Raw genomic sequence first — 13,135 nt, forward strand, 5'->3', positions numbered from 1 at the left:
AACGAAATCAATGCTTCCAAATGATAAAATAAGATGTAATGAGGTTCTTTAATATGTCCAAGAAGAAAAAGCAAGGCGAATATTTCTTGGAATTAAGAGTAATATACTATTCTTATTAAGCTAGTTGATGGCTAGATATTTTCAATAGTAAATTCGTACGTTATCTCATCACTTTTGGGACAACCATGAATGAATGAAATTCTGTATGTAAAGTGAAAATATATTGATTTAAAACGTTATCGTGATCTGTTTTAATTTAATACAAAAATTATTATGAGAACTTTTGGGACACACCTCGTATTAGGATTTTTTTTAAATGTTTTGCAATAATGGTTTTATAGTTTCATTATTATCTGAACAATCCGCCCAGCAAGAGCGTCTTGTATGACCTCTAAATTTTTTTATATATTCTGTCATGTTATCAAACCATACAATACCGGATGCTGCTGAAGCATTTTGAGCAATATTCTGACTTATCCAACTTCGCATGTTCTTTATTTCAGCTACCAGTTGTGTTTGAATAAACATGCCTTGCTTAATCAGAGTTCATCATTGACCGGTTTAAAAAAGTGATGTCCAAATACGCGATCCTTAAAGATCGTTCAGCACGACATAATTGCTGTGCTTGTGTCTTTTTAGTTCTTTCGATTCGGCATCTTTCTTGTTGGGTGGTTCCAATATTCCTAACTTGAATACTGTTGAATCACCCTTAGGATATGTGGCCTGCTTTTAAAATTTGTCTTTTGACGTCATATCTGTGATATGCAGGCTTCATAACATCAGATCCCCTTTCATAATTCCATTTTATTTTGTTCCGCCCATTGTTTTCTCGATTAGCGCACTTGGTTGTTTTAACGTCTGTGAGTTTAACACTTCAATTCTAGCAATTAGACGTTTAGCATAAGGTGTGATATCAGTAATACATAATACAACTTCCATCTTAATTATAAATACTGTAGCGATATTTTAGCTCTAAAACTCGTGTGTTAATTAGAAGTAAGCCGTTAAAATCTTATTTGTCAGTACCACATTTTAATCAGCCCACACAATATATATGATACAAAAATAAGCCTCTTACGTAGACAAAATAAACTTCAGAATCTATATTAAGCAGCAGATAATATATGTATTACATTAAATCTACCCATGATTTGGTGAATATTATGCAAGGTGTTACTATAAAATTGAATCGGAAAATAATTTACGTTTGTCTTCATTTCGACTGTTTATGTAATGTTTCATGGTTTTAATATGTTTTAATACATCCCGCCCATCATGCTCTTTTCATGAGAAAATCTTGCAAGAAAATTACTATTCATTTAAATATTGTTAGAATTAGTAAATGTGCGCTTATTTTATATATAACATATTATCCCAATGCCAGTGTTTTAAAATATGCATTTCCACTTTAAAAATATTCAACAGTCAAAATTAACTGTAATACCTATTACATCACTAATGCTTTTACATAAAATACATATCGTGTTAATCAAAATATCTGCATGATACTAGGTTTAACGTGTTTAAATCAACATAAATATATCTTGTCAACGATTATTATTAATTAACCATAAAGTCAAATTATCAACACAAAAGAGCATTCTTTTTTAGCTGTTATCACTGTTCTAGGCTGAGTTTACCATTAAAATTTTATCTTAATGTTCATTAACAAAGATAGAGATTGCTTTAATAAGGATTTACTATGTCACAAACCAGGGTCTTTTAAATAGATTTGAACGAGACTCTGCATGGATGAAGAATGAACCGAAAATTTATTCTCTTTTTACAGGGGAAACCAGCAAATGCACAAATCAACTAAACCCTTTCTAGTTTTAATACATCAAACATAGCATATCAAAATAATCATATATTTTTATCATGATAAAAAATGTATCAATTGATTAAATCTGTTATGATGTGACACTTCAATTCGTAAACAAAACAACGTTGTCATCTTATATTTTTGGTGGGTAGTTCGTCGCACCAACACAGTAATTATATGCCAACTTCCAAGTTTTATGGATGAAGGAAAACCTCAGGTGCCCTTCCGTGCATTATTTCAGGCATGAACGGGCACCTGAGTATTACTTTCGACGTTATGTATGCTAGCTAAATAACTTTCTCTCATTTTTATGTTTATATTTTGCAGGCACCTCTAACGAAAATAGGTATTAATATTACCTGACTGATCCAAATACATGTATACATCCGATGGCTTAATGGCGGATGGATGGGATGACTATATGAACTATGTTTTTAAATAAAATTATTTTGAATACCTCTAATCATTTAGCAAAACCAAAGTTGAAACATAATTATTAATTACATAATTATTTGCGAACTTGCTACTTATTTGTATCACAAATATATGTATTTTATGATCGTCTTCTTGAAGTATGATGATGTTATTCAGGTTTGAATTAATTTTCAATAATTCAAAGCTATTATGATTTTAAATACAATACATGTGTTCTGTTTAGTGTTGAAAGTTTTGTAAGTTAGAAAGCCGAAATAAGACTTAACGCAGAAAGAAGTACCGACGGTAAATATGAATGAGCAGCAACATCTGCAGGGTTAAAATTACATAATATTTCTCTTAAAAGGACTAAACCTGAGTCCAAAAGATAATTTTATTTTTCTCCTTGTGTAATAATTATATTATGCATAACTGTTAGTCGATGTTTGAAAGTCTTCACTGACAACAGATTATTTGTCAGTGGCTGCTTTCTGTTTCTTTGTCATCATTGTTATCATTGCTGTTGTATCCTAGCAACCAGTATGTTGTCATCAAACCTTTACCCTGAAAAACAATGACATTGACTTACGTTGTGAGAGTTAATCTTATTATATGCATAAATATTTTCAAAACCAAAAAAGTAACGTTAATAACGGGACATTTTTAACCTTTCTTATTTGATTATAGACATTTTTAAGGTTAATTAAATTCCTAAATTGAAATAAACAACAAGATGAAAATTTAAATTTAAAATAAATATTAAAACCGAAAAGTTACGTTGTTATATACTTTGTAAAATCTGCCATACGAAAAGTAGTTACCTTGACCTCTATCTGACCTCGTTTACGTATTTGAAATTTAATGAGTTTCCGCAAGTGTTTGGTGGATGACTTAGTCATCTGTATCTGCATTGCTACAAAATAAAATATAAAATAAACATGTATCAAATATATGAATAAGACTTCAATATTTTTACTTTTAGAGAAACTAAGGACTGATTTATAATCCGATATCAAGAGTTATAACTTAAAATTAACAATTGGGAAACAATTCCGCCGGTGTGCTTACAGTAAGAATCGTGCGATTTGAAATAGTGCAATACGATGCGGATTTGTACATCGACTCAAAAAAACACAGATGAATTCAGGAATGAAAAGACACATGAAATGATAGTATGCATAACAATGCATGCTTCGGAGCAACTTTTAATCTCCCTGACTATAATAATCATATTCACATACATATCGTCAATTACTTCTAACCTACGAAGAATGTATCGTGGAGGGGGTAAAATGATTTTTGTTGCTATGATGGTATATGCTGTACACAAGTATAGCTTACGTAGACCAGTTGATTCCATCCTTGAGGCAGTATTGACGGTGTCACCAAATATACAATATCTCGGCATTCTTATACCAACAACTCCAGCAACACATGGGCCTGCCAATATATAACTATTCAAATGAACACACAAAAAATTGAAGAGCTTTTCATTTATAAGATCAACATTGTATTTGTTTCTGTATTTAATATTTTTCTTTATTATACTTAGTCTAATAATTATTATAAGTCTAAAACATTCAACAAGTTGAAAGTTCCCTACTCTAATGTTTTATTTACATAACAATAGATTTGTGATCTTTTGTTGACAAATACATGTATATTGTGGTGAAATTATCATTGTAATCTACAAATCAGAAAAATAGAATTTGACATTGTGACATAAATGCCGCTGAGCTTACCATCACTTAACATTATATTAACCAATCCGACAATTGATTCATGTATACCAACCAAACGGTGTATACTATTTTATAAAGTCATAAAAATTATATCCCTGATCATGAATAAATATCAACAAACGTTGAAACATTGTCAAGGTGTCATTACCTGTATGAAAACCAATCCTTAATTGAAGATGATTTTCCCGAAGGTTGTCAATGTCCACATGCTTAACAGTATTTAGAAGATCTAAAGATAGTCTAGCTATCTCAATGACGTGTCGATCTTCATTTCTTTTCGGCAGACCTGACGCAACCATGTATCCATCACCTGAAATAAGCATGGTTAATAGTGTAGATTTATTGCCTATTGAAGATGAATATCATTGAAATATTACTATATAAGATATACTATTAAGACACGAATCATGTTTTTACTTCTGAATCAATAATAAGTTAATGGACGCTTTATAACTAAACAATGTAAAATAAACTTTGCAATAATCGTTATGTTTTGATATCTTATAATATTGACAATTGTAATGACTTAGTAAACGCCTGCGTAAATTATACCAGCTTCACGATTATTCAATAAAAAGCGACGTTACAAACGTGCAATATTATAAAACTGTGACAACTACAGGGAATCGATTCTTTCACTCAGTGGTCTACATTGTCTAGAACGCTGTTACTTTTACGTTAGGCTGCGAGTTCGAATCTCAGTCACGGCGGGATTTTTTATGATGCATTTGCACTTTTGTTTAACAAGCTTAAAATGGTCGTATCAAACTTAATTTTTTAATGCGTTTGTTAGAAGAAATTGAATCTAAGTTAAAGAAATTATCCTGGAGGTTCCCGGCATCTTAATATCAGATTTAAATCTTAACAAGCGTTTGATACTGTTCAGCAATAAGTGTATTTGCTTATTCCAATCAAATGACCAACATACTTTGGTTAAAAACTGTGATTTTAGTTATTAAACATGAAACGCGTAATGGCAATGTAACTCTTACCTATTGTTTCTACTTTATAAACATCAAATAGTTCCAACCGACCATCTATTGCCATGTAAAGTCCATTAAGCATTGCCACAACCTGCATTGGGGTGATGACACTAAGAGAAAGAGAACTATATTATAACTTAGTCATGTTGAGACAAGATTAGGTAACTATCATGAAGTAAATAAAATATTAATAGTAGTCAACACCTAATGGGTTCTGTAAACTACTAAGATCACCGGTAGAAATGGAGTTACTTTCGAAAAATTGAAAAGAAAATGACATAAATGAACGTAGCATCTTATTTAAATGTCAAATTTCTTCTTATGTTAACGGCCGGGCATTTAAATCTTATTATGTCATACATATTGCAAATACTTAGAGCTGTTAAATATAGACATTTTATGAAGTTTAATGTTTTTTGTAAGGACTTAACTTTTTCGTTATGACTTACCTATGTCATTTGAAATAATTAAAAATCATTTAATTTAATTCGAATTAAGTCATGTACAATTATAGCAAGGTAAAATAAATTTCATATTGTAGAAAAACAGTTAAATCGCAAAAAAAAACAATACTAGAAAATACACCAGCCTGGAAATCCTTGTAAATCCAACAACGTCAGAAAACATAATTGTCGCTGCATTATACGACTCAGGCTCAACAAATCCATTTTCCATAATTGTATTTGCCACAGACTTTGGAAGAAGCTGATACAAAAGTTCTTTCGTCCGTTTCCGCTCCGTCTCCAATTTTTGTATTAGTAATTCTGTTTGGTGTTTTTCCGCTTCGAGGTGAAACTTCTTCTTCTCCAGCAAAGATGATATGTTGACGATATTATTCACCAGGAAAAATATAATAGGAACTGTGACAATAGCTATAAAAAGTTGAACAATGCATGCTACAAGAGTGCTTTCTACATACTTGTTTTCCTCGACTGCATGCTGAAAATATGAAAACTATAAAACTGACGTATCCGTATGAACATTTTTCTGTTTCGTTCTGCTATTCAGAACTGTAAATATACAGAAACTATGCCAAGCACACACGTGATATATATATTTAATTCTAAGGACAACGTTTCATTTGTTTTGTAATGTACTGTCATTGCGAACTGCAGCGTTTCCTAATTGATAATTTATTTGTTTTTGTTGCTTTGTGATTTCTTGTGTTTTATTTAAAGATTAGTTTTTGTTGTTTAAGAGCCTATTTTCGAAAACATATTAAATCATCTTTTTGATAGAATTCAACAAAGGCAATAAGGAAGTATTGGACACATATTCTGCATTTCATTTCGTTCATAATATCCAGGTAGGGTTTATTTCACTAGAATTCTGCGTAATTAATAACTTTTCATGTGTCTATATTATTGATAAATATATCATAAAAGAACAGTTGTCTACTATCCAAAGTACTTCATTTCAATGAACTAACTTTCGTTCAATAACAATGGACTAATTTCAGCAACCGATTTATCCATATCGTTTGTCATCTAATTAATTTATTTCCCGAGATGATGTCTAATAATTAGAAATCTTGCGTATCATTAATGCAATTTGGTTTCTGTTTCTTCTTTATGAGGGTTTTAGACGAAGCAAAATAATCTCTTCTCATTACAAATAAAGCTGTAACAATCACAAATGTATGATGTCCTGGAAGTTTTAATGATTTATGTATAGGTAACTGTCTCGTTTGTAAACCTGGTACACCAATCAGTACGTGACTTAAGGATACTTTCATATCGACAAAAGGTCAAAACTCTTCATATCTTTCAAGCAAATTAAGCGTAAATAAGTCTAGATCTTTCTGATTTCTTTTCTATAAGAGGAGACGAAATCAATGTTTGGTTAATGTTACTTTGAATAAATAATAAAATGAGATCTAATGAGGTTCTTTAACAATATGTTCAAGAGGAAAAAGCAAGGCGAATATTTCTTGGAATTAAGAGTAAATACTTTTCTTATTAAGCTCCATTTAGTGTTGTGTTACAAAGCATTTCACATTTGCTACAATGTTTTATCCCTAATGGAAAAAATGTTTGAATAAGAGTACTGTTTGAAAGATGGAAAAATGTAAATACTAAACATACAATTCTAGGTGCAATTATGTCTTATCATATGATATACGAAGATTATCCAAAAGTTCGCATAATGATAACAAGAATCTTGCATATTGTTTCCTGAATCGTTGACGGGTTTATCTGATGTCATTCATTGAAAGGTTTTGTATTATAAATACACACACGTGCTTGTACAGCATGCATGATTGACTTAATCGGTAGTAAAAAAGTAAACAAATGGAATGTAGTAAAGTTATGTGTGCTTCTTTAAATCCTATCTAATGAAACAATCAAAATGATAAACAAGCAACAGAACGATGACAGAGCACGACTTGATAATGACACAAAGTTTTATAAAAGTTTTGCTAGCAAATTCCGATTGGAAAGACGAACACTTATTCATAGCCATGGCGGCTTTGTAACTTCGATCTAAAAACAGACGACGAATGTGTGTTGTGTGTCGGACAGAATCTAGATCAGCAAAGAATTTCCACACACTATATAAATAGATATTCTTGGAATGCGAACTGATCTGGTACATTGTACGCTTGGTGCCCATGCTATTCTTTAAGGACAAACTTAATTATATAATGCATTGACGTCGAAATGACGTCGGAACTTGGGCCGCTACCACATTACTACAAAGGTTTAAATAGTTGTTATTTGGAAACCCATCTCATAAAATGAATGAAATTCTCTATATAACATAGAATTACAGAATTAGACATAAGTAGTGATTTTAAAACGTTATGATGATATGTTTTAATTTTAGTGTTTAGTATTCAAGCATTTTGCGAACTTTTGACATGCCTCATATTATGATTTCTTAATTTTGTTTGTTTTCAATTTATGGTTTTATAGCTAATAGTATCGTCATTACCTGAACAATCCGCTCAGCAAGAGCGTCTTGTATGACCTCCAGAATGTTGATATATTCTGTCATGTTATCAAACCATACAATACCGGATGCTGTTGAAGCATTTTGAGCAATATTCTGACTTATTCTACTCCGCATCTTCTTTATATCAGCTGCAAGTTGTGTTTGAATAAACATGTCCTCAAACATATTCCTTGCAAAATCAGAGTTCATCATTGACCTGTTTAAAAAGTGTTGTCCCAATACGCGCTTCTCGTTGTAGAGTAATAGATCCTTGTTTGGCAACAACCCTTAAAAATTCAATTCAAATATATCTTACAATAAATTGTGAACGTTCTGCTCTTGTCATACTTTGAAAAGACGAAACTATTGTTTATATTAGGCTTGTTAAAGACCGATTGTATACGCTTAATACCATGCAGATTCGAACTTGTCTTTCTTGTTAAAATCTTTGCAAACGATAAAATTAAATTCAAATATACAATAATAAATGATATACCATTCCTTACAAATAAATTATTTACCACAAAAAGAAAACAACATGAAAAATACAAATTTAATTTGCAAACATATGGATCAATAAAAAATCTACCTTATAACCAAATAGTGTTTTAATAATGCACACAATTAATTTTCATTACACGATTTAATGTGCATTTCATATAAGCATTTAAACACTACGCCTTAGTAGATAATGCACAAATTATGTCTCTTGTCAGTGAGCATGATGGAGCAGAATATTGATCCAAGACGTAATTTCATTACGAAACAACAAATGAATTGTGCGAAAAACGTACAACGTATGTTGTAGCAGTAATGGAATATGTTGGTATAAAACAAAGTTTTTATCTTTATCGACGGAATTATTCTTTTACATTGATAATTTGAGCCAAATTACAAAATTCGAATAAATATCATTCTTTCAAATATTCTATAACAAATTACCATGATAGTTTTCTCGATAATCATCTTTAGTGACTTAATCTTTAAATAGATGATAATTTAAATATACATATATATATACATCAATATACATAAATAAACTGACAAGTTTCCAAGTCAATACAAATGCATTTTGAACGGCAAATTATATAAATGAATACCTCTAGCAAAATATGTACTCCCTAAAGCACGTTCTATACCGGCCTGTTCTTTTCCATACAAAAGCAGTTCATAAGCAGTTAATTCTAACCAGTGTCTAAAAGGCACATTGATGTTGATGTTCTCCCCGATGAATGAGCTGATTACTATGTTTATATCAGAATAAAATTTAAGAACGTCATGAAGTGTTTTATTTTCTGAATGCACATCTGCGCGAAATGCTTCAATGTATGCTTTGAAGCTATTTCGTGATTGAAAGTGCTCAAGGTTCGCGTTAGTTTCCCATTCGTTGAGGTCAAACAAAGCTGTATTCGTGAGAATGTATAATAATGATAGTCTCTGTACTATCTCCCCACGATCTTTATCAGTTTCAGATGACACAAACAGAGCGGTTGTTCCCCTCTCGATTTGAATTTGGTGCATTAATTTTTCCTAATTTTACGCTAAATTTTGACGTTCTTTTGCAATATCAGATTTAAACTGTGATTCTGGAAGTAAATTACATACTCAAATGATAAATAAAACATGAATGTAGAAAAAATAAAATTAAAGTGAACAATGTATTTAAATATTGAATATATTCTATAATAAGAGAATTTTCAGTGCGCATCAATGAATTAGCAACCACGACATTAGTATTAAAATCTTTAGCTGAAAGACTACGAAAAGTATAATTATAGCATAACTCACAGCAATGATGACTGACAGATACAATTTAAGGTATAGTACAAATGTTATATTAAAGTGACATTATGCCCATCCAAGGGTATATACTGAGTGTACGGATGAAGATCAAAATAAGTTTTCATTTTGCCATAAATCCTTTCTATTTAATCTTTAAGTTTACATAAACAAAAAATAACGCACAGATCCAAATGAAATTTCTGTAAAGATCCATTAGAATTTACAAATAACGCTTAGTTTATAAAAAGAGTGGGGCAGTCTTTTTAAATTTTAGGCAGATTTATAGTAACATAATAACAATTTCTAATTTCAACTGTTGGTCAAACACCATTTTAACAGTCAATCTTTTGAAATATAAAGTTAATTAAGCTCAACTTGACTATGAAAATATGAGCATAATGTCAATTTAAGTATGTCTATACAAAAAATGTTGTTCCAGGTTTGCATTGTAAGTTGTTGCAAGTTCAGTCTATAAAACCATCAATAACAAATTTGAAGTGCAGAGAGTTATAAACTATGAACAATAAAAAGTACATACCTCTATGTCTTCAAATAAACTGAAGATATTTTGTCCAGTTACAATTAATGCCGGTAACGTCGCGATGGGAAAAAAAACGAAATTTTTTTTCCAAAATTTGGTTTCCCGTCAAATTCTTTGGACAGAACTGTTCCCTTTTTAGCAGCCTTTTTGAAAAATGTTTAAGCCTATGCTAATTTTGATCCAACGCATTGGGGAAAGAGTTTCCCGTTTACATTAAATTTTTATTTTTAATTTTTTAAAAAACCCTTTTCACCAAAAACGAAGTTTTTAAATTTTTATGTATTCAAAACCAGGGTTTTGACCATTTCATATTTTAATTCCTTTACTTTTGTGAAATTCATTTGGGTAATTTGAAAAAATATCAAGTATCATAGTTAATTCGATTTTGTTTGATTTTAATTATTTTATAGTTGGTGTTGTATTTTACTTTTGTATTCTTATTTATTTCCGTCTCTACAAAATGTTATTTTTTCGTATGTTTACATTACTTACAAAGCGATTATAAAATATTCCTGTTTCCTATTTTTATAAGTTTCCCCGTAGATGAAAATACCTCAAATGGTTTCAAAAGAACTAATGGAAACAAAAAAACTCCAATAATATTCCATGCAATAAACTCCTGTATATAAGTACAAAAAGAAAGCCGATACCATTCAATAGCTGATGAACATATGTATATTGTCACATATTGCTTAATGAAAGGATTTCTTGCCTTACAATTTTACATTTTCTATACAATCTTGCCGAAGACATTATTTAGGAGATAAGTACACATAAATAGTAATTAATGTTAAGTAATTACTTTTTTAATTGAAATAATTTTAATAAAGTAAAGACTGTCTATGAAGATTCTATTATAACATTCTTTTGTACCACATTAAAGAACAAGGAAATATATACCACACTTACGGTCACATCTTGTTTACCACATATTGCTTGTTTGCCCAAATATTTTACAGGAAAGCGACCGCCAGCTAACTCGGATAATGCTAGACAGACGCAAGGAAGGCTGGAAGTAACTGACAAGCTCTTCTTTGACAGACGCTTAAACAAAGACGAGACTTCCGTCCAAGAAAGGACCTCCACGGAACAGAACTCAGGAGTTCTTCGTGTAATATAGAAGGTTAATTCCAAATAAAAACAATAAACTCTTATTTTATGAATTTTATATCACATTTTGAAATGACATTCTGAAGTGAATCATGGACAAATACAACACAAATAGAATTGAATGGGTATGAGTTATACCATTCTTTCAGAACAAAAATAGAATAAAAGAGCTTAGTGGATTGTCTTAATGATTCAAAAGACTATTGTAAGCAGAAATTATAATTTTCGGTTATTGTTTTTTCCAAACGGAGGGTCTTTTATGAATGCAATTAAAACATAAGCAGACAAATCTTCAAAAGCAATGGGCTCCACGAGAGTCTTAAAAGTACCTGCAAATATTTTGTTTTTGTAGCATAATATATACTGAATTATTATTATTATTATTATACTATTATGATTTTACACTCTTACCAAACGTCCGTTCCATTTACTCTGACATCTACTTTCTTCAGACTTTAGTTATTTCAATTAGAGATATTATCTTGAGACTTTGCACATAAAAGCCGACTGACAAGACCTTAATGAAGATCAAACTAACTTTACCCTTGACTTTAAAATGATTATGCCGGTGTAATTATAGTATTTTCACTATTTTGTTATGATTTGTATTTTCACTGTTTTGCTTTGTTTTGCAGTAAAACTTTATTTGTATGTTGGAATTATTCATACCTGTATGGTTTATTACATGTACTCTCCTACAAATACATTGCAAACTAAATTATACTTTGTGACATGTAAAATATTCATAAAGAAACTTTTGATTATAGCATTCAAAGATATTAAAACGTCCATACCATACTGTTGTTTCATCTGTTGTCTAAATACAGAATTGATTTAAGTGAAATTGTATACAATGAAAGGTCGGTTGCACTATCAATAGATACGTTTATCAGGCATACCAACACACCATGAATTATATATGGATACATGATCCGATATAACACATACTTATATAGCAGATAACTAAACGTTCATGAACAGAATATTGTTATTATTATTCAAATGAAATCAACATTTTGCTGAAGTAATGTTTTACATGAATATCCGAATAAAACATTTGTATTGTATTACATCAATGTTTAAAATACTTTTAGAAATTGTGCTTATTGTAGACCAATCCACTTTAAATTAAATCGTATACTATTTCTGTATACTAGTATTTATCATTACATTATAAATTACTTATTTTGAATGTTTCATAAACATTGTCAGCACCACCCTGGAGTCCAGAATCCGCCGATTTTTTTGCGGGTTGGAACGTGGGTCGAATGCGTATGTTTTGGTTCCACGTAACCTTTTCTATACTTGTCAAATTTGGCTTCCATTTCTTTCACTAAATCAGGATATAATTCACTTATATCATTGTGTTCAGGAGGATCATCTATTAAGTTGTAAAGACCTTCTCCTTCCCATTTACGGGTATTTTTAACGTCATTCCTTCTCGATCCCTCGTTTTGTTCCATTTCAAATACAATGACAGGCGCTGTATGGTATCCATGCCTATTCAAATTATCCGAAGTTTCTGTATATACCTGATCGGGTTTGTACCAGTCCCTAAACGTACCCAGATATCCTTGAATATACTTAAAGTCGCCAACACGTATTGCAGCGTGCCCTTACGTATCTGGTTGTTCGGAATTATCAAGGTTATATACTAACTCTTTATGTTTTGAATCAGCTCCTTTACTAATGGCTTCCCATTGGTTCAAACCATTTATATCATTACTTTCACTTTCAGTTCCACCTGGAGCAGCAACAATATTAATGTGTCAATCGACAGCATGCATCAGACCATTATATGTGTAGC

General features: G+C 30.8%; 1 protein-coding gene across 1 annotated transcript; it reads right to left on the reverse strand.

The window, feature by feature from the left end:
- Positions 1 to 2,713: 2,713 nt before the first annotated feature.
- LOC132749006 (guanylyl cyclase C-like) lies at positions 2,714 to 12,791 on the reverse strand. The gene is made up of 8 exons (XM_060738672.1): positions 12,623 to 12,791; positions 7,896 to 8,182; positions 5,551 to 5,900; positions 4,971 to 5,071; positions 4,127 to 4,288; positions 3,578 to 3,676; positions 3,058 to 3,149; positions 2,714 to 2,800 (listed from the first exon to the last, which is right to left on the reverse strand). The coding sequence occupies exons 1-8, from the start codon at positions 12,789 to 12,791 to the stop codon at positions 2,714 to 2,716; spliced, it is 1,347 nt and encodes a 448-aa protein (XP_060594655.1).
- Between the last annotated feature and the right edge of the window lie 344 nt (positions 12,792 to 13,135).

Source organism: Ruditapes philippinarum, unplaced genomic scaffold (assembly GCF_026571515.1).
Source record: "Ruditapes philippinarum isolate M1 unplaced genomic scaffold, ASM2657151v2 ctg17280_1_1_1_1, whole genome shotgun sequence".
NCBI lineage: Eukaryota > Metazoa > Mollusca > Bivalvia > Venerida > Veneridae > Ruditapes > Ruditapes philippinarum.